The sequence below is a fragment of the Jatropha curcas genome, chromosome 7 (genome assembly GCF_041381405.1).
Source record: "Jatropha curcas cultivar XTBG-Jc1 chromosome 7, XTBG_Jcur_1.0, whole genome shotgun sequence".
Taxonomy (NCBI): domain Eukaryota; kingdom Viridiplantae; phylum Streptophyta; class Magnoliopsida; order Malpighiales; family Euphorbiaceae; genus Jatropha; species Jatropha curcas.
In genome coordinates, this window is record NC_143157.1 from 2,301,274 (window position 1) to 2,324,236 (window position 22,963).

General features: G+C 38.8%; 1 protein-coding gene and 1 non-coding gene across 2 annotated transcripts; one reads left to right on the forward strand and one right to left on the reverse strand.

The window, feature by feature from the left end:
* Positions 1–20,355: 20,355 nt before the first annotated feature.
* LOC149494557 (small nucleolar RNA R71) lies at positions 20,356–20,462 on the reverse strand. The gene has a single exon (XR_016321937.1). It is a non-coding gene; the product is annotated as a small nucleolar RNA R71 (small nucleolar RNA).
* Positions 20,463–20,589: 127 nt separating this feature from the next.
* LOC149494558 (uncharacterized) lies at positions 20,590–21,996 on the forward strand. Its single transcript, XM_089724031.1, has 3 exons — positions 20,590–20,694; positions 21,163–21,480; positions 21,649–21,996. The coding sequence occupies exons 1-3, from the start codon at positions 20,590–20,592 to the stop codon at positions 21,994–21,996; spliced, it is 771 nt and encodes a 256-aa protein (XP_089580157.1).
* Positions 21,997–22,963: the final 967 nt, after the last annotated feature.

Here is a 22,963-nt window from a genome sequence, read left to right on the forward strand (position 1 = left end):
GCCATCATCATCCTCCTCGGAGAAGTCCAGTGGAATCCCCTCTGCCTCTAGCCTCGTCCGAAGCTGATCCACCTCCATCTGGAGTCGGGCCATAGCACCGGACTGGCGAGACTGGTGCCTCCGCAGCCTCCCAATCTCCAGATCCTGTAAAAGCAGAAAAATGTAAGAGAGGTAAATAGAAAAGAAGCAAAAAGGTAAAGAAATTCATACCCTCTCATGACGGTCAGAATAGAGCCGGCCAATGAAAGACCGGGCGAACTCGAACTGCTGGCACAACTCCCGGTATCTCTGAGCAGGCACCTGCAAACACAGGAAAACATTTAATAAGAAATTACCCAGGTAAAGTATTCCCCTACTTAGTGATTCATTTTACTACATACGTGTGTGGCGTGCTCAGGATCCAGCTGCGGTGGTGGAGGAGCCTGCCTGAAGTCAGCAGGAATGATGATGCCCGACCCAAGGCCCAGACCAGAATCTAGTACCACCTCCATGCCAGGTGGGAATGGGACATCACCCAGTACAGCTCCCGCTGGTCCAGCCGGAGCAGCCGCCGCCTCTGCCTCGGCCTCAGCCTCCGCTCGATAGTGGGCCGCCATCCTATGCTTCTTCCTCTCCTGCAACAAGCCACAGAGGAAGCTACTTAGTCACTTGGTTAAACAGTTGAAGAAAAATGGGTAAGATTGAAAATAAGAGAATTACCTAAGTGTACTCCAGAACCTCTGGTAGCCGAGCCTGCATCCGAGTGGAGAAGTAGGTAGCATAGTCACCAGCCGACAAGAAGCTATCAGCAGAGGAGCCCTCATACTCCCCTCCCAGTCCTCTGCAGTCATGCCCTCCAGCAAGCACATATGGCGAGGAGGAGCATGAGGCACTCGCCGCTGTGCCGGGGCCGCCTGGATATCATAGACTCTCTCCCCCAGGAAGTACCGGTCAAGCCAATACCCCTGCAGCAAGAGTCTAGATCGCGTGTAAAGCTCTGCTACCTCGCGATCGGGATAGGTCCTCCAGGCCTCTCCCTCCCAGGGAGTCAGAAGCAGCTGCAAAACAGAAGGGTCAGTAATTATACAATGAAAAAAAAAAGAGAAAAGAAAAAAAAAGAGAAGAGGAGCTAAGTTGTTCAGAGGATTCTTGTACTTACATCAGATAAAGCCCGATCATTCAGGAAGCACCTCCAATAATGGGGATCCTCGGTACTGGCAAAGGTATGATGGCAGTGGGCCAGATACCGAGGGATCTGCCTAGAGTCAGCCGGAGTGTCGCCACTCGGACCGCCTGGGTAGATGCGGTACTCATAGGCCCACACCTACAGTACACATCACAGGAAATTCAGTATACAGTTGAACAGTTAAAAAAAAGTTGATAAAGGAAGAAGGTGAAGAGAATAAGAGTTTTACCTCTAGTGGCCGGATGAACTGCCAGTTTGACTCACCACTACCACGGGTCCATACATCAAGACTGTGATAGAGGTGAGCCAAGGCAGGAGTGGCCCAGTCGAAAGAGCCCATCTAGCTCAGGTCTCGCAAGCATACTAGCACCGTCGGGTCTCCCTTATTCTGGGAGGTGCATAGTAGCTGAGATGAAATAATGTAGAAGAGGAAGGACTGGGCGGCCTGATCCCTCTCCTCTCAGGTATAGGCTGGAGTAGCAGGCCGAGCCTCCACAGACAACTCTCTCCACGCAGCTAGCCTCGTCCTGATCCGCTCGGCCTAGAAGCGATAGATGACCTCATATGACACGTATCCCTGCGCGGTGTACCTAGTCTGGGTGGTCACATCGAGCAGAGAGCGGACCAGCTGAGCTCCCAGAGTGGCGGTCTGGTACCGAGCGTCCAGGGGAGCGACTGGACCAGCAAATCTGGCCCTGTAATAGCAGCGTAGTCGATCGGAGTAAGCGTCATCTCACCGAAGCCAAAAACGAAAGTATGGGTACAGTCGTTCCACCGCTCCATCAGCGCATAGCGCATAGCAGGTGGAAAGCGAGGCTGTGTGCGGCAGAGCCCCGCTGCGTAGTCGCCGAAGCCGGCAGCAACGACCCGAGCACGAATAGGAGGGTCCAGCAAGTCCCAGAAAGCCGAAGCGTCAGTGGAAGATCCGCCAGCGCGGGCCTTGCCCAGATTAACCTGTGTAAGAAAATTTTCAATTTTAATAAAAATTAAACTAACAATTATCTATTTTCATTTCATGGCAGGAAAAATCAAAATTCAAGCCTTGGGCCAAACCATAGCTGCGTCACGCAACTCTTACCTACGTGGCGCAACTGCCGACGCACAGGCAGACAAAAATTTCAATAAAATTACTCACATTGCGAATCAAAAGCAAAAAAATTTGAAGAAAAATTACTTACCTCTGTCTGAAAGCTGCGCATCAAGCTGGTCTCATAGCGAACCGGGAATTCGGTGCCGGGCAACGGCAGAAGCTGCAGTGGTCGCATCCCAGAAGTCAGCGGATTCCGGCTGACTGGCACCGGCTCGCCCTCGAAGGTCGGGATATCCGGGACCGCTCCCAACGTGTTCATCTCGGGAGTGTAGGCGGTGGAAGGAATTTCTGAAAGTTGAGACATTGTTTTTGGTTGAAAGTTCAGAGAGTTCTCAGATCGCTTAAGGTTTGAGATGAGTGAAAATGAACTGATTAAAGAAACTTATAGTAAATCGATGGGCCCAAGCCCACTTCTCTAAGTCCAAAAGAGGGAGGGGGCCCATCACGCTCCTTAAGCCCACCAGGCCCGCACGGCCCATTTAAAGTCCGTAATGACTCGTTTAAGCAATTTGACGGCTGTATGCGGCTCGTAAACTTCAGCAATTTTGCTTACTCACCGCACAGGGGGGCAGGAGCATCAAATTGCCCAGATTACCCTCAGGTAAGTTTTCTTTCAATCACTGCATCAGGAAAGGTATACCTGAAAATTCAGGCTCAAAATTTTTTATGCCTAAGTTTTTGCTAAATTTTTGCAAAATTATTAAACCAAATTTTGACAATAAAAATTGAAAAGTATGCCTAAAAAGTTAATATTTTTTGTCCTAGGTCGAAATTCCGGATTGGGGGCAAAAGTATAATCTTTTGCCCTGATGCAAATTTTTAATTTATGATTAATGCATGGAGGCGTGTGACGTCCAAACATTTTTCTAACAAAAGGCAAAGTCTGTTTGTACATAGATATTGCTCTTTTTCTCTTGAACAATTTTTCAGGCCAACTGGTGATGGTTTTTCGAAGCCGATAGGTCCTACTGAGCAGTGATGGTGTATTACGAAGCTGTTCGGATCATTTTTCTCGATTAGTGATGGTGTATTGCGAAGCTGATCGAGTCAATCCTCTTACTGATTAGTGATGGTGTATTGCGAAGCTGATAAGGACAATTTCAACCTCCAAGCAGTGATGGTGTATTACGAAGCTGTTTGGACTTTATTCCCGGTCAATGATGGTGAATTGCGAAGTTGACCAGGGCAATTAAAATCCTTCGAGCCGATCAAACCGAGCCTCAAAGGTATCTTCATCAGACCAAATCTTGGATGCCGTTACTGATCCGACTGGAGCCAACGAAAGCCGAGCAAACCGAGCTGAGGAGGTGGCCAGATGATCAATTCAATCTGAAATCCTTCGAGCCGATCAAACTGAGCCTCGAAGGTATCTTAATCAGACTGAATTTCGGAGGTTGTTACTGATCCGACTGGAGCCAACATCTTTCAAACCGATCAAACCGAGCTGAGAAGGTGGTCAGATGATCAAGTCAACCCAACATCTTCCAAGCCGATCGAACCGAGCCTTGAGGATGATTGCTAGATTGAAGGCGCGTCAATGGACCACTTTAACATTAATCGTTTCTACGATTAATGATAAAGTGGGGGGGCAAACTGTTGACACGTGTTTTTATGCCCCCGCCTAAACCGATGAGGATGTAAGGATGTGGAATAAGGAATCAGGGTCAACCAGAAGCATTTTTAGCCAAGAATTGATTTGAACCGGTTCAAGGAGCCTGACCTGCGCTAGGGTTGCGTCGTGCAGCTACGAGCTGCGTGACGGCACTAGTTGTTGCGTCACGCAACTCTGACCAGGATGGTGTCACTCTGAAAAGCTCGTGTAACCGTTTTCGCTTTTTGTGTGGATACGCGGCAACTGTACGAAAAGTGAGCTGCGTCACGCAGCTCTCGGGTCCGTCACGCAACTGTTAGTTGCGTGACGCAGCTCTGTTCTGTTGCCCTACCCATATAAATACAACATTTTCATTCTTTAAACGGGACTTTTTTTGAACTTTTGGACTTAGAGAAATTTTTAACTAAGATTGCGGCTAGGGTTTTCTCCAAGGACTCGAGTGAGTTATCTTGAAGAAGATCAAGCCATTAGAGATAAAATAGATTGAAACACAAAACAAAAAGTCACAAAAAGAGAAAAAGAGAGAAAAGAAAGAAAAAAAGAGTTTTTCCTTTTAAAACTTGGCAAATAACGCTTCTGGGATCGTGAAGCTCTATTCCTAAGTCATTTAAATCGTATGCAATCCTCAAATCTGAGGGTTAGGTAACCCCCCCTTTTGTTATTTTGGTTGTTAATCTTTTAAATATCCTATTTTATTAGTGTTTGGGTAGTTTGGTATTGGTTAAATAATATTCTGCCTGTTATTGGGCATTTCTGAGTAATATTAAACAAGTGTAGATAAAAAGAAAACGTAAAAAAGGGTAGTTTGAATGGTAGTTATGGACCAGAGCAGCTGCGTCACGCAGCTACCACCTGCATGACGGAACTGTTCACGTCCAAAAGAAGTTAACTTTGTTCGGACCACCTGCATGACGGAACTGTTCGTGATTAATAAGTTTATTTCGTTTATGTTTTGTTATTTAATATTATGTTCTAAATAAGTGACTGATGAATCTGGGAATTTTGATAAAGTCACGAACAGATGCGTCACGCAGCTAGGAGTTCCGTCAAGCAACTGTTCTTCATAGAACAGCTGTGTGACGCGACTATTTTAAGGGTTCCAGAATAAATTTTAATTTTATTTGAATTTTGTGTAATTAAATAAACATTATGTTTTAATTCAAGAAATAACCAATAATGGGCAGATTATGTTTTAATCAAATCAAATAGGTTAACTTACTATCATATATGATTTTGGGGTTTTAGAATTTATTTAATTTATTTTGGGTGAATTGTATTGTGAATCCGGTTTGTGGCCCGCCTTTAACCATAAGGCAAGAGCGGGTCTTTTAATTACTTTGCTATGGGTTGGATGATGGATGTGATTATGAATGATTATGAATGCAATGAATGGATTTATTTGGGACGATTAATTAATTTTTCGCATAGGAACTCGGTTCGATTTATTCGGGTTGGGTTTAATTAAATAAATTGGCTTTTCTAAATTAAAATAAATTAGAAATAGTAGGTTAAAAGAGGCCAGTTTTTCGGGCGTCGGCTTCCAATGGGCCGACGTACCTAATTCCCTTACCTAGAATCGCACATGGTGCGCCTGACCAGTTTTTCAAATAATTGGCCTTAAATAAAATTGGGTTAAATGAAGTCACTTTTATAAAATAAAATTGGAAACGGTCCCATTACCGAAATAATGGGTGGCGACTCAAATATTTTATAAGACCGATTTATCGGCATCGCGTTCCTAAAAGGTTTTGTCACCATTTCCTTAATAAAAATCACATTTCCAATAATCAATAAAGCAAAAGTTTTCGGGGTCCTCTGGGGTGGATCTTTACGATGAAAACAAAATCAAATTACCAAACCAAACCAGTCGAACCAGAGGCCAGGTTGGACGCCCGGTATACAACAAGAGAAATGGCAGCAGTAGATTATTTCTGAAAGATGGGTTGAGGCAGAATCCTTTACAAACATCAACACCAAGCAAATGGCCAAATTCATTGAAAAGAATCTTCTTTGTAGATATGAGATCTCCCATCATCTAGTGACAGATAATGGAGTTCAGTTCCAAACAGAAATGAAAATGTTGTTAGCAAAATATAGAATTGAGTATCATTAGTCTTCATCATATCGTCCACAGGAAAATGGGGTAGTGGAAGTCGTTAACAAGAATATCTAAAAAGAAAACAAAAGAAAAAGAGAAAAAAAGAAAGAAAAAAGAAAAAAAAAGAAAAAGAGAAAGAAAGAAAGGAGAAAAAGAATAGAAAAAATGTATATAAAAAAAAGAAACAAGAAAAAAAAAAAAGAAAAAAGAGAAAGGAAAAAAAAGAGAAGAAAGGAAAAAGAAAGAAAAAGAAGAAAAAAAGAAGAGAAAAGCTCGTTAAATCGAAAACCCGCAAGGGCGGCTTAAGAAAAAGTTAGAGCGTTATATATAAAAAAAAAAAAAAAAAAGAAAAGTTTTTGAAGAAAATGATTGAGAATCATCGTGTTTGGGTCGTAAAAATTGCAATATGCTTTATGGGATTATAAGACTGTCAAATCTGTGAATGGGGCAACTCCTTACTTTCTAGTTTATCGAATGAAAGTTATGCTACAGGCTGAGATAGAAGCGTTGTCCTTGCTCATAATGATGGAACCCAGAATTCCATAATGTCAATGGGCTACAAGCCATTATCAAGAGTAAGCTCTCCTAGACAGAAAGAGGATTAAACGCCAGATTGATGGAACAACTATACAAAAGGAGAACGGCTAAGCACTTCAGTGAACGAGTCGATCCAAAGCTATTGAGAGTAGGAGATTTGGACTAGAAATAGATGAGGCCAAACATTCATGACCCAAGAGGAAAATTCATGATTAAGAAAATGTTCTTAAAAGGTGCAATGAAGTTGTTAGATCTAAAAGGCAATGAGCTTACAGAATCGGTCAACCTAGGCATGTTGAAGAAATTTTATGTTTGAGATGAAACATCTATGGAAAAGCCTAATTAATTATCTTCAATTTTTGTGTTTTTATTAACTTTAAAGCTTGATGTGTTAAGTTTTTGTAATTATGCAAATGATGTAAATTTACATTCTTGATTTGGAATAAAAAGGAAATATTTCAAACATTTCGAGTAAAATCATTATGCATAGTATTTTGTGCATCATCTATTAAAGCACAGTTAATCTTTTGATTAGTACATGGTATTGAAAAATAGAGAAATAAGGTAGCTATCTATCTAGACCTGTTAAGAAATAAACAGTCAGTACAACTATGCACTCGCATCTGCTTCAATCTCAGTATAAGCACGTAGCCGATAACATTACTCTGAAGCGTAAGCTCTATCAGGAAAAAGAATAATAATACCACTCTTCCAAGTGGAAATAAAGCGAGATAAGAATCTCCGGGTAATTGAGCCTCCTCTGAAGTGAGTATAGTCTGGAGCAGACTAATGAAGTCATATAGCCAAGTCAAATGACTCAGATAGTAGGCCATGGCCATTATTGTACTGTATGAAAAAGTAATGTTGTACTGTAAAGACCACCATGGGTGGATCCATCTGTAACTTGTAGCAGTAATACTCTGAAAATGGTTGTCCATTCTTCTGCCAGATCTTCAAAGATGTGTCTCCAACACCGAGCGAAGTGCTGTGACCCGTATATGAGATTGACTAGGGGTATTGTGAACCCCTCCCCAAAATATCACCTGGCATATGAATGCATGTGACTAAGGACAGAAATGCACGTGAGTGTGTGAGTCGCCACCTTGTTTAATTATTTTAGGGCAAACTAGGAAAAAACCCTAAGTGACTCCATTTTTAATTAACCTAGTTACTAGATTAATTATCCCAATGTTTAAGGCACGGTCTACGAATCCGAGGTGGATCCCGAGACTATGTCATGCTGATGAACTAACCGATGGATGAATGCTTTGCAAGGTGAATGATGGATTAATGAAATGTTTGAGTGATTTTGACTTGCCACCCGGGGTGAAATCCCGAACGTGCCTACGTACTTCCGTTTGAATGGAAGATCAAAGTCAACGTAGTTCGATAGGCCTCTTTTAGAGGGCTTTGAATGGTATGCTTAATGCATGGGTGTGTGTATGCTTCGTGCATGTTGTTTAGGCATTTTGCCGAAAATTGATTGATGTAGGCATTTGTGCCAAAATGGTTCATTTAAACGATTTGTCGCTTAAAAGATTGATTTTAAGGCATTTTGCCAAAAATGTCGATTTTAAGCGATTTGTCGCTGAAACGGTTGATTTTACGGTTTTAAACCGAAAATGATTGATTTTAAGGCATTTTGCCAAAAATGTCGATTTTAAGCGATTTGTCGCTAAAATGGTTGATTTTACGGTTTTAAACCGAAAATGATTGATTTTGAGGCATTTTGCCAAAAATGTCGATTTTAAGCGATTTGTCGCTAAAATGGTTGATTTTACGGTTTTCAACCGAAAATGATTGATTTTGAGGCATTTTGCCAAAAATGTCGGTTTTAAGCGATTTGTCGCTAAAATGGTTGATTTTACGGTTTTAAACCGAAAATGATTGATTTTGAGGCATTTTGCCAAAAATGTCGATTTTAAGCGATTTGTCGCTAAAATGGTTGATTTTACGGTTTTAAACCGAAAATGATTGATTTTGAGGCATTTTGCCAAAAATGTCGATTTTAAGCGATTTGTCGCTAAAATGGTTGATTTTACGGTTTTCAACCGAAAATGATTGATTTTGAGGCATTTTGCCAAAAATGTCGATTTTAAGGCTTTAAGCCAAAATTGTTGATTTTAAGGCAATTCATTTGCTAAAATGTGTGATTTAGGCGATTGTCGCCAAAATGGTTGATTTTGAGGCCTTCGGCCGAAATGTGTTGGTCTTAAGGCTTTTCGCCAAAATGGTTTGATTTTATGACTTTTAGTCGAAAGTGTTGATTTTAAGGCGTTTCGCCAAAATGGTTCGATTTTACGACTTTTGGCCGTAAAAGGTTTGATTTTTGATTAAGCAAGACTTTAGTTGACGTGTATGCATTTTTATGCAGTTATAGAATGATTAAGAGTAGAAAAGAAGCATGCATGAAGTGCTAAAATTAAATAGGCAGAATTTTAATTACGTACCTGATTTAATCGTCGGCCACTTCTTAACTCCAGATTTAGCTCCTCGTTTAGGTATATTAATTAATTTTTAATTTTATTTTATTTTAGTGGTCAAATAACACAATATAAATGCAATAAAATTAAATTAAATGCAAAAAGCGGTAAAGAAGACGCAAGGAGCGTGAGAGGGAGAAGGTTTCGTCCGTCAATACAGACAAGAGGTGCCAAAAACAGCCTGAAAATGGCCTATTTATAGGCCATTTTCGGGTCCCGGGCGGTAGCTGCCGCCTGGCATGGCGGTAGCGACCGCTCAAAATCTGGGCGGTAGCTGCCGCCAGGCTCGGCGGTACCTACCGCCCTGTCGGTGGGGCGAGAGGCCTCGCCCGCGCGCGGCGCGAGGGGCCTCGCCCGCGCGGGGCGAGAGGCCTCGCCCGCGCGGGGCAACAGGCCTCGCCCGCGCGCGGCGCTAGGGGCCTCGCCCGCGCGGGGCGAGAGGCCTCGCCCGCGCGGGGCGAGACGCCCCGCCCGCGCGCGGCGCGAGAGACCTCGCCCGCGCGCGGCGAGAGGCCTCGCCCGCGCGCGGCGCGGGAGGCCTCGCCCGCGCTGGGCGCCAGGCCCCGCCCGCGCTTGGCGTGGGCTGGCGCCGCCGTGGCCGGTGTGGCCACCGTGCCTCGCTTCGGGAGCCTTTTTGGGAGTTTCGGACTTCCGAAAAATATTCCGGGACCTGTTCCGCGATCCTCGTAAAATTCCGGACGTTTCAAGTACCATATTGACATATTTCCGGTGAACTTCCGAAATGGCCTCCGGTCCGGCCGGACTGTTTGCAGTCCGGGAAAATTGGCTCTTTGAGCCTTGTGAGTCAAATTTACTGTAGCAAATGCACTGTAGCACAATTAAATTTGCTATAGCAAATTCATTGTAGCACAGTCAAATTTACTGTAGCAAAGTCAACCAACAGGCTTTTTGAGCCTCAAAATTTGAGTATTCACAGGTATATTACCTAAACAATGGGTGGGTTCCCCATCAAACCAAGATTGGTGTTAAAATTTCAAGAGGAATCTCCTAGCCGAGCCAAAGGGAGAATAACTAGAAATGGAGCGCAGTCACTCCACATTTGATCTATAAATGATAAAGGCTTGATCATCAATGCCAATCAGTGCAAAGCACTAGTTCATGATACAAGAAGAGACAAATGGCAACCGAAACGAATGTAATGATCTAAGATTTATTCGTACTTTAATAGATAACAACGGCAAAATGCCTACCCTTGGTACGTTTGGTGGGATATCAGTCAATGGAATCCCGAGCAAAGAAATGATCAATGAAGTGGGATCAATATCCAGTCAAAGCACCCCAGTGCACTCATTGATAACTGGTCTCTTGCCAAAATGACGGTGATCTCCTCATTTAGTATGTCAAATAAAAATCTTATGAAATAAAGACACAATACAGACGACAATAGTCTAAATCTATCATTGGGTGTCATCAAAATCTTCCTCGAGTTCAATACTCCCGACAGCTTAGCTATTCATGTCTCTACCTTAGCAAGACACCACGACCAGAACGAGCCTCTCAGTTCTTAAAATGGCAACCCATGCGAACTTGCTGCATTATATGACCTTGCATTAGCTGTGCACATCATGCATGCATATTATGCATACATGGCATGCATAATTTTTCCTCATAGTGTTTTTATTTGAGGTTTACATGATTAAGGGCATCCCCATTAGTCGCTTCCATGAGCAACATTCATGCCACTTCTAGCTCAACTCCTAAGGTCTTCTACCCAGATCTGTGAAAGACGGTGGATCTTTAACACACCACAATTAGTTTCAAAGAATAAAATTGGGGCAAGGACTTGCAACAAAAGGCAATAGAAAGAACAAACTGGGGCAAAGCCCGTGATAAGCGACAATCGAAGAATAAAATAGGGCAAAGCCTACAATAAGAAGCAGTTGGAGAATAAATAAGGGGCAGAGCCCATAAATATAGTTCTTGCAATAAAATGAGGCAAAGCCCACAACAAGAAGCAGTGCAGAATAAGTTGGGGCAAGCCCACAACAAGACACAATAGAATAACAAACTAGGGCAGAGCCCACAAAAAGAGAAGAATAGAAGAGTAAGCTGGGGCAAGCCCATAACAAGACACAATAAGAAGAACAAGCTAGCGCAGAGGCCTTGGTAAGAGGCAACTCAGAATAAGTTAGGGCAAAGCCTATGAAGAGAATCAATTTTGAATAAACGGGGGTAAGCCCAAAATAAGAGGTAGTTGAAGAATAAAATTGGGGCAAGCCCATAATTATGAATGAATAGGGGCAGACCCCATAAAAGAGCTCCCAACGATAAGCCAGGGTAAAGCCCGTAAAAGACTCTTCAAGAATAAATAGGGGCAAACCCCATAAAAAGACTTCTCAAGAATAAATAGGAGCAAAGCCCAATAAAACGTTTCAAAAATAGACCATACCCTGGAGGTACGGGCCGAACGGCCTCCGTCATAGCAGTCATATAAGTCACCGAGTGGACGAATTGCCTCCAATAATGGACCTTGAACTGAGACCTCATAGGCACCGACTACAGAGCTAGCCAAGAAATAAAAGTAAAGCCTACAAGGTTCTTCAACCTAGGGTATAAGCTTTATGGTTGTTGGGCCCAGTTTGGGATTTTAGGTTCGACAGCTGCGACCCAGCTCTTATGTTTAGCCGAAAATTCATCTTGAGTCACCACTGAAGTAGGGGCATCACCGCTGGTCGCAAGTAAATAGGTAAGTTTTCTTGACTCTATTTCTGCGCAAAGTCACATGTTTCACACACAATCACACACAAACACAATCACATGTTTCAAATTTCTACACAAATAAACTCACACAAAATTCACACAAACATACACAAATTCATACAGACACGAATTCACGCACACACGAACTCATGTAAAGTCATTTATTTTTATGAAGAATCACGTGACATACGTGCACATTTTTTTGGGCCTAATCATAGAAATTGCTAACTATAACCGGCCGAAGTGCCTGTTCTCCTATGTTGCAATAATTTTTTTGCAGGAACCTCCCGAAGTGGAGCATTCCTTAAGTCGTCCAAAGTGGAACGCCTCCTAAAGTGGAGCATTCCCTAAGCCGTCCGAAGTGGCCAGCTCCCAAAGTGGAGGATTCCCTAAGCCATCCGAAGTGGCGCACCTCCCAAAGTGGAGCATTCCCTAAGCCGTCGGAAGTAGCGCACCTCTTGAAATGGAGCATTCTCAAAGCCATCCAAAGTGTCGCACCTCCTAAAGTGGAGCATTTCAGAAATCGGGTCAACCGAGGTGCCGTACTCATTCATCCATTGAAACCGTCCTTGTGGCGCACCCTTGAAGTCGTCCCGTGTGGCGCATCTCATTTCGCCTTTCACTGTCCAAATGACAACCTCCAGAAGTGGAGCATTTCAAAAACTAGGTCGACTGAAGTGTTGTACTCATTCATCTGTTGAAGCCATTCTAGTGGCACACCCCGAAAGCCGCCCTATGGCACATCTCATTCTGCCTCTCATCGTTCAAAGGACAAACTCCCAAAGTGCAGCATTCTCAAACCAAAGCTGCCAACTAGCACAAGATAACCGCAGAAATCGTCAACAACCACCTTGACGCAATTCGCCCACCTACAAATGCCATTATGGTACCGGGTTGATCGAAGTGTCATATTCATTCATCCGTTGAAGCTAGTAATGCCCTATCACACTATGATGCCCACTTGACGAAAGAGCTAGAGTTCACCCCCATCTAAGAGCCGAGCAAATATCGTGCGATGGATGAAAGACCATCAAGAGGAGATTCATTTCAACTACCGGCGAAAGTTGAGAGAAGAGTCATTTAGGTAGAGAGATAGATTTAGATATTGTGCATTTCATAAAGATGTCGGATATGATACCGAGCAATGCTGGCAGGTAAAAAAGGAGATTGAATGCTTAGTGTAATGGGTAATCTTGAAAAAGTTCATCAGTAAGATTTGAACCTATTGGTATAATTAACTCGATCTTTGGTGGTGCCACAGGATGAGATAGCACGACAGCGAGAAAGAGACATGCTAGAGAAATATATTCCATACGAGCGGCTACCCCGACAGAGCACTTGAGGAAATCGATCACTATTTCTGAAGAAGATGCTGAACACGTCCACTTCCCATATGCAGATGCACTAGTGGTAGAAGGAGTGATGAAGAATTATAGAGTCAAAAGGATTTTGATAAATGATGGCAGCTCAGTGAACCTCATAACACTGGAGGTATTTAAAGCTTTGAATTTGATGTCACTAAGTTGAAACCAGTCTGGATGCCCCTTGTTGGCTTAGCGGGGAGGCAAGTTTCGATAGAAGGGAGCATAGAACTTACTGCCCTTTAGATTGGCGGCTAAAAATTATGGTGGCAAAGTAAATAATAAAATGCAAGAATTTATCTCTAGGAAAAAGAAGCAAAAAAAGAAGCAAAATACTTGGATTATTAGAAGAAGCAATTGTAGGAAATGAAGTAGGAATATCAAAGAAAAACCCCTGAAAAAATAGATGATACCTTTATATAGTCTCCAGAACCATGCAAACTATCGTAGGAAACTGAATCGCCGCAGCAAGTGAACAGTCGTTGATCAAAATTCAAAATTAGATAACTGCCATCAATGAGGTGGCTATGTCATGTATTGTCCCTCGAGCAACTATTAGATCCTAAGTCCATGGTTAGGGCCTTGGAGGACAGAGTGAAATTAAGCTCGAGTTCGAGTAGATCGCCTAAGTCTGCCCAAGCACTTTCGAGATGATTTTGAGCATTCTGGTCTATAGGGAAAGTCACTTAGTGACTCGAGAGAATACTTCAAAAGTAATGATCTTGACATAAATGTCATAATACCTTCTGGGAGGGACATCTTTAATAGACACTAGATCCAACGAGATCTCAGGAAATAAATAACAGAAACAGGATAAGGATGAGATACTAGGAAATATGGCCAGATATCTCTCACCCATTTTCTTTGTGAATGATATATAAAGGCAAAACTTGCTCTGAGAGAAGGTTGGTCACTATTAAAACCCACGATAACCAGCATTCCGGAATTAAGTCTTTTTAATATAATTATATCTTTTATTAGGTATAAATAGGATCTTTCCTTTAAATTCACTTAAAATTATTTCTACATCAATTACACTTTAGAACCATCTTAAATCTTCAAGTTTCTCTTTTTAAAACCAATAAGAAACAAATGAATTTCCTACTCATTGACCTCCTTTCTTTTAAAGTTTCTATTATGTCTTAAGGATCAAGTGAAATCTCCTTTTAACTTAACTTGCACTTAATTAAATATTTATATCTTTAAAATCATTCTCATGATGCTTATCTTTTATTAGGTATAAATAGGATCTTTCTTTTAAATTCACTTAAAAGTGTTTCTACATCAATTACACTTTAGAACCATCTTAAATCTTCAAGTTTCTCTTTTTAAAACCAATGAGAAACAAATGAATTTCCTACTCATTGACCTCCATTTGAAATGCATTAAGACTTAAGTTTTCTTTATTTTAATATTCTTAAACATATTAATCACAAAAAATTTAGGTTACTAAAAGTATCTTTTGCACACATACATATATATACTTGAACACTTAGAAAACATTTAATCAAATCAACCAATTTATTTATTTCCTCTTATCTTATTAAATTATTACTAGAAATATTAACAACTACTTCCAATTAATGATTTAATTCCTAAAATAAATAAAATGTTAAGAAGAAACCAAATTATCCAAACGAATATATCAATCACATATAATAAAAATTGAAATATTACATATACATGTAGCATTAGCATTATAAAAAATGACATTCCAAATCCCAATATCGTTTAATTACTTATATTTACATTTAAATAATTTCAATCATTTCGGATCACTTGTAGAAAAGCGTTTTGATTACAAGCAATCATATTCCACAAAATTACTTTTCTTAAATTTATTTAATTATTAAATACTAATTGCACATGGCATCATCTTTTAGAATTGAAATTCTACTTTTTAGAACAAATCAAAAACTATTTGCAAAATCATGTAATTGAATAGGCCATACTAATCTTACTTTGAGAAAATACAGGAAAACACATTTTTCATGTATTTATACCACATCAAGCTTTTTAAATCTTTCTGTATTCATACTTTCAAGAGAGTGAACATATCACACTTATCAAGGTATATAAATACAAAAAGTAATTTAATTATTTCACAACATAAGATACTATAATTCTTTTCTTATTAGACTGATTATACTTATAACCCATATGATTGTCCGTAGCTACACATTTCTTGATTTTCTTTTAGAATACCATTAAAATTAGAAAACAATGTAAGAAAATTAAAGAATCTAGTACATGAATTTAGAACATAAACTATTAATTATTATGTGGAAGCAATTTGCGTACCTAATTTGTAATTTAAAGTAAAGTTCACGATTCCTCATCAGCGATTAACTGCAATCGTACACTCAAACACGAAATTATAATTTATAAAAGAGGGACTAGATCTTCCTTTTTGTTTCCTTATACACAAGGCGGCTTTCAATGGAACTAGTCAATATTAAGGTTAAGAAAGGAGAGGGGACCTAGCAGTTTATATAGAATCCTATTGACCTTCCCATCACAAGTCCTTATAGGACTAGGCCTACATTTTTAACTGCCTTACCGTACTAGCCCACTAGAGGTTCATAAATCCATTACACATTTGATCACATAAACACAAAATTGGGCTTCACACACATTCTTAAACTGTATTTATTTAGTTCGTTTTTGTAAACTAAAATAGTCTACAGTTAATAGTAGCCCTCATTAAAATTTCTAACATTCTCCCACTTCGGCAATATTAATTGTGACATTTTTTATTTATAAAGAACGGTAACAAGCAAAGAATCAATGAGAAGTGCTGAAGCATAGCAAAACTCTTTTTGCTATGTATAAATCAAGATCCACTATAATTATTTCAATAAATTTATTTAAAATCCATTTTAAGTGAAATTTCAAAGTTTGTAGATGTTCAAAGCTATTGTAACTTCTTTCTACTTCGTCAATTTTTAAGCAATATTAATGTAATTTGAGTTATTTAGAATAATTATAGAGCCAAATTGAAATTTATTTATTTTGTCGTGTCTCTATCTCAATGTTTACCTTTAAGTGAATAAATCCTAATGTATATGCTAATATGCTATTATGGTAGTAATTAACTTCCAATTAGGTGTTGTCTGACTGGTCTTAGAGGAGTAAGAGGTCTCAAGTTCCAGTCATTTTGACCATAAGAATTTTTGCTCATTTAATTTGATGAAATATATGTGTTTCCATAACATGAGATATGGATAATAATACAGATATAATAATAGTTAAAGAAAGCTATCAAAAGATTTGATTTATAACTAATTATTATGAGAAATATAATGTCAACTCTTTAATATTCTAAGAAACACCTTCTCGCTAAATTATTATCCTAAATTTCCTTTAGTCTCATGATTTGTACAATCACACCCCTAAGATTGAGTCATAATTTATGTCATACTTTATTTCTAAAATGTTTGTGTTAAAACCTATAATATGTATCTACAGTGATTTTTCCACTACATATATTGTATGCCTATAATAAGGATATTCTCCATCTGCGTGTAAATGAAGCAGTCCTATAATAATGTCTTTTTTATCATATTATTTGCTTATTATGATTTCTCCACTAACATCCTCTCCCACCCCCTATAGAGTTAGTATAGGTAATTATATCAACGACCATTTGAAAACCAAGTCAGTATGTCATTTTATTCATAGTTTTGGCGAATAAGTCAGCAATCTAATTCTAAGATGAAACCGTAACTAGTTAAATGATGCCCTCTTGTAAAACACATTTAATATATTCAAGTGCTTTGTTCTCTTATAAAAGACAAGATTAGAAGCTTTTTGAATTCTAAGAATACATCATCATATTTGTATTGGAGGATATCATTATTATAGGTATAAAGTATGTTTGATGGAAAATACCATTATAATAAGCATATAATATGTGTAACGTAGAAATTTATGGTTGACAAATATATGTGTTAAATGATACCTTTTAGGAATAACACATGACATAAATTACGGCAAGACATTAGGCATGTGTTTGTACTTGTAAATTCTACAACTTTTTGCTTTTATTTATAAACTCGATTGTAATTAGTACGAGTGTAGATCTTACCAATTCCACATTGTTGATGTTTTCTGAAAAGAGCACAACCCTAAGACAATTGCTTTAGTGACTAAGTTTAAAAGCTAAGAGATAACTGTGAACACATCTTTTTCATACTATCATGTTCAAAACGATAGCTAATCGGTCGAAAATTGAAGTTTAACTTAGTAGACAGAGGTGGCTTTTACTCACTCTTTTGATCATAAAATTAAAGAAAAATGGAATTTCGGCACAATATTTATTGCATATGAAACTAGACATCTAGAGTTCCAACTATATATTATGGGCCAAAATCTAAGTGAAATTGTCCCTCAAACTACTCAAATCAAAAGACAGAACTAAACTAGTCAAACTAGAGACCAGGTTGGACGTTTGGCTAGCAGCGACGATGGATTCATGCCGGATGACCGCCAGTGACAATCGATCGACCGCCTGTTTAAGGCGATGAGGCCTCAATTGCACTCTAAACCCACGTTAGACATAAGAATTGGACCATTCATCCTCCTAGTCTAATTCACCGACTAAAGCTGCTTTTTAAGTTAGATTAGCGATCAAAGCCTCTTTTCCAATCAAATCGATGATTAAAGCTGTCCTTTTCTTTAAACTTGGAGAGTGAAGCAAAAATGGCATGATTGCTTTCAAATTAATGACTAAAACTAAAATCTGACAAAAGCACACTTTTTCACATTCATGCAACCCCTATTTCACAATGGAAAGTACCGCTTGGTTATGTTTCCTATTCAATAAGATAAGCAAGCAGACTCGACTATTAAACTCGGTTACAAACCAAAGTCCACAAAACCCTTCCACCCCTCCTTTCCCCTTTTTTGTTTCTTCTTAATTTTCTTTTTGATAGGTGTTACGATTATAGTATTTTTAATATAATTTTTATTAAGATTTTTAATAGTTTTAATCACCTTAGTTAGTTTTTATTCAGTTTTAGTTATGTTTTTGTTCAATGCTTCCTTGAAACATAATTCACTTGATCTTGAGGAAATTTTGTAGGATTCTAATAAAGAAAAGAGCAAAATAAAGCAAAACTCTCAAGCTCTAACATGCCCTGGCCATGTAACTTAGCACGCCCATGCGGGATTAGGGAAAATCAGCATAGAGACTCAAAGCCTAGCATGCCCTAACTGTGCTATATAGCACGCCTGTGCCCCAAGGTGATATCGATTCAAGGGCGTGCTCACTTGAGCACGGCCCGTGCTGCATCCATCATGGAGACTCAAAGCTTAGCACGCCCTAGCCGTGCTATCTAGCACGCCCGTGTCACAGATTCCTCTCTAGACATGCCCCTGAGCTCGGCCCATGCTGAATCATCCTAAAAACTCAGACTCTAGCATGCCCAACCCATGCCCCACTGCATACCCTTGCCGAAAATCAAGTTTTGCTTTGGGCCAAAAATGTCAGCCCAGTCCCTACCGCTTGCTTGGGCCCATATGAAATACTTTCCTAACGTGTCAATCAAGTTCAAATCCTAGTTAGATGCATGGGAGAGTCATAATTGAGAAAATATTAAAAGCCTAAACAGTCTCCTATCTCTAAGAAATTTCCTACTCAAAGACTCTATTTCCTAAATGAAGTCGAAGTTTTTTCCCCAAGAAATCTATATAAGGAGAGAACCCATTCAATGTAAAGAAATCTTTGGTTCTACCATCTTTTGTTTTATTGTTTTTCTCTCTCTCTAAGACTTCGAGTGATCAAGATTCGTGTCAAGATTCAAGGAAGTCGTCCATGTTATTTATTGACTAGTTTTTATCTCTAAACTCTTAATCTTGTTTTTACTTTTAATTATTCATAGTGATTATGGAATTATTTTCAAGTTTAATTGGGTTGTATTCAATTATTATATCGAACTAAATTCTCATACTAGGGATTTGATGTATCTTAATTTCTTTTCCAATTTATAATATTAGATTTGCTTTTCTTTGTTCAAAGTTTAATTCATTATTGAACTTAATGCTTCTAGGCAGAGTTTCTCCCCTAGATTGATTTATTTCATTAATCACTATCAGGAGAAGGGTTTTAAATATGAACAAGATAATAAATTACATGAGAATAATAAGTTGATGCGGAAGCTATATGGTTTGACTCATAGGGGGTTTTCATAAGTTACTGACCTTAGGTTATGAATTCACAAAACAAACCATAAAACTTAATGATTTAGTTCGTGTTTGATTGCACTATTGGGAGATAGGTAATTAGATCGGGTTAAAATAGCTAACAATACATCGGGAGAGCTTGTTAGTGATTTTAGGGTTGTTTTCCCAACTTGAACAATTAAAATTGATTATCAAATTAATAAAATAAATTGGATAGAATTAAGTGAAGTCAAAATCCCTAATAGTTTTTAATCCTTGATTTTTTCTTATCAAAAATTACCTTACTTGATTTCTTTCTATTCTCTTTTATTTGTTGAAGTTAATTTCTTAAAATAATTCCCCTTATTGCTGTTTAAATAATAGTAGGTTAACATAATTTTGGTACTTGGTATACAATCCTCATGAGAACGATACTCTACTTTTTCAATATTACTTTTTACGATTTCATATACTTGCGAAAAATCACTGTCAAGTTACAAGGGATTGGCGTTACCAATATCAATACTAATTACCATATTATTAATTTAGACATTTGTTCTTATTTTTAATTTTTCTAGAAGATTATTTCCGGTGTTTATGCAAAGAAGATTAGTAGAACTAAGCCCTTAATCTTTGATCCAGAAATCGAAAAGACTTGTCGTAGGAATAATGCTACTAGGAGAGAATGTGAGAGCAAATAAGGACAGCAAGCAAATATGGCTGAGGAACTCAACCCAGAGGACAGACCTCAACCTCATGTCCGCACCTTGCGAGATTGCACAACTCCTTCTCTCAATGGAGCCACCTCACGTATCACTAGGCCTAGGGTGGAAGCTAACAATTTTGAGATCAAACCTGCAATTATTCAAATGCTTTTCACCTCAATTCAATATGGAGGTTTGCCCAGTGAAGATCCTAATGCCCATATCACAAATTTCTTGGAGATTTGCGATACATTCAAACAAAATAGAGTTTCTAAGGATGCCATAAAATTAAGACTGTTTCCTTTCACTCTAAGGGATAAAGCATGATCTTGATTACAATCATGCCCCCTGGAAGTTTTACTACATGGGAGGAATTAGCCCAGAAATTTTTGGCGAAATTCCTTCCATCTTCAAAGACCACAAAGCTTCGCAATGAGATAATGACCTTCGCCCACCATGATCAAGAGAGTTTGTATGAAGTTTGGGAGAGATTCAAGGACCTATTGAGGAAGTGTCCACATCATAGCTTGCCTAAGTGGTTACAGGTATAAACTTTTTATAATGCATTATCTCCAAATATAAAAATTACTCTGACAGCTGTTGGTGGATCTTTTGAAAGAAAGGAAATTGATGAGGCATATGACTTGATAGAATAGATGGCAAGCAATAGCCATTATCAAAGCAACTCCGAAAGGAAGAAACCTGCAGGAGTTTATGAGATTGATGCCATTGCTGCACTTAATGCCAAGGTAGACAATATGGTAAGGAAGTTGGACTTATTAACTACTAACTCTGTTAATTCTATTGTGCAAGCATGTGACAGGTGTAATGGACAATAGGGGATTGGAGAATGCATGTTAGATTCTTTAAATCCATAAACTTTGGAGCAAGTCAACTATATGGTGAATCAAGGAAGAAAGAATTACCTGTATTCTAACTCTTATGATAATAGGTTGAGGAATCATCCTAATCTTTCTTGTGGGAATCCAAACAATGCCTTGAATGCACCACCAGGTTTTCCTTCTCAAGAGCAAATGACTCGTGATGATCTTCTCACTGCTCTCTCCAAATCTCATATGGAGTTCATGAATGAAACTCGAGAAAATAACAAAATCCAATAAGCTGTGATGAGGAACTTGGAAATTCAATTAGGGTAGTTTGCCAACATGATGGCTTCTCGACCCCAAGGTACGTTACCTAGTTACACTGAGAAAAATCCTAAAGAACAGGTACAAGCTATCACTTTGAGGAATGGCAAACAATTGGAGGATCCAACCAGAACGGAGAAAGAGAAGAAAGAGCAGAAGAAGATCCCCATCATTGACCTGGAAGAGAAAGAGGAAGTAAAGCCTTATGCCCCACCTTTCCCTTTTCCACAAAGGCTAAAGAAAACACAAGATGATGAGAGTTTCCTCAAGTTTCTTGAAGTCTTCAAAAAGCTTCAAATAAACATCCCTTTTGCCGAAGCCCATGCTCAAATGCCCAGCTATGCAAAATTGTTGAAGGAGATCTTGAGCAAGAAAAGGAAGATCGATGATCAAGGAACAGTAATGTTAACAGAGGAGTGTAGTGCTATCATTCAAAATAAATTGCCTCCAAAATTAAAAGATCCAGGAAGTTTTTCTATCCCTTGTAATATTGGAAATCTTGATTTTGAAAAAGCTTTAGCAGATTTAGGTGCAAGTATTAATCTTATGTCTTACAAAGTTTTTAAGATGCTAGGGATGGGAGAGTTGAAACCAACAAGAATGTCTCTACAGTTGGCAGATCGATCAATCAAATACCCAAGAGGAATTGTAGAAGATGTGCTTGTCAAGATAGGTAAATTTATATTTCCTCTTGATGTTGTTATTCTTGACGTTGATGAAGATAGAGAAGGATCCCTTATCCTTAGAAGACCTTTCCTTGCAACTGCAAGAGCATTGATTGACATTTATGAGGGTAAATTAACCTTGAGGGTAGGTCAAGAGGAAGTTGTTTTTTATGTTCTTAAATCTTGTAAGCTTCCTATGGACTTTAATAATTGCTTTAGAATTGATGTTATTGATGAATGTGTAAATTGAAACCTTGAATGTTAAAAATAAATTGAACACTGATGAAGGTGACATTAATAATCAAAAAATAAAGGATGAGAAAGAAAGTGAATTGCCAAAGCAAGAATTGAAACAACTTCTATCTCATTTAAAATATGCATTCTTAGGTGAGAACAATTCTTTTCCTGTTATTATTTCTTCTCACTTAGCACTTGATCAAGAGAAAAGGTTGTTGCAGGTTCTTAAAAAGCATAAAAAAGCCATAGGATGGTCAATTTTAGATTTGCAAGGAATAAGTCCAAATGTGTGCATGCATAAGATTCTAATGGAAGAAGAGTACAAATCTTCAATTGAGCATTAAAGGAGATTGAATCCAAACATGAAGGAAGTAGTCAAAGCTGAAATCATAAAGCTTTTGGATGCTGACATTATCTATCCAATTTTGGATAGTAATTGGGTAAGCTCAGTTCAAGTTGTCCAAAAGAAAGGAGGTATGACAGTTATTTCTAACAAGAATAATGAATTAATTCCTACTATAACTGTCACAGGTTGGCATGTGTGTATTGATTATCGAAAGTTTAACAAAGCAACACGTAAAGATCAGTTTCTTTACCTTTTATTAACCAAATGCTTGAAAGACTTGCAGGTTACCCTTACTATTGCTTTCTAGATGGTTATTCAGGGTATTTTCAAATACCTATAGCTCCCGAGGATCAAGAAAAGACCGCTTTCACTTGCCCTTATAGTACTTTTGCTTATAGAAGAATGCCTTTTGGGTTGTGCAATGCTCCTACTAGTTTTCAAAGGTGATGATGTCCATATTTTCTGACATGGTTGAGAAATTTATTGAAATATTATGGATGATGTTTCTGTGTTTGGTTCTTCTTTTGATTCTTGTCTTTATAACCTCTCTCTAGTAATGCAGCGATGCGAAAATACTAAACTTGTTTTGAATTGGCAAAAATGTCATTTTATAGTTGGTGAAGGTATTGTTTTA

What these genes read in the sequence shown, in the direction of transcription:
- LOC149494558 (XM_089724031.1), top strand. Translation starts at nt 20,590, where the DNA reads ATGGCAAGCAATAGCCATTATCAAAGCAACTCCGAAAGGAAGAAACCT. An exon ending in ATGCCAAGGTAGACAATATG is followed by an intron (nt 20,695 to 21,162) that starts GTAAGGAAGTTG and finishes CCTAAAGAACAG; the next exon opens with GTACAAGCTATCACTTTGAG. An exon ending in AGATCGATGATCAAGGAACA is followed by an intron (nt 21,481 to 21,648) that starts GTAATGTTAACA and finishes AAAGTTTTTAAG; the next exon opens with ATGCTAGGGATGGGAGAGTT.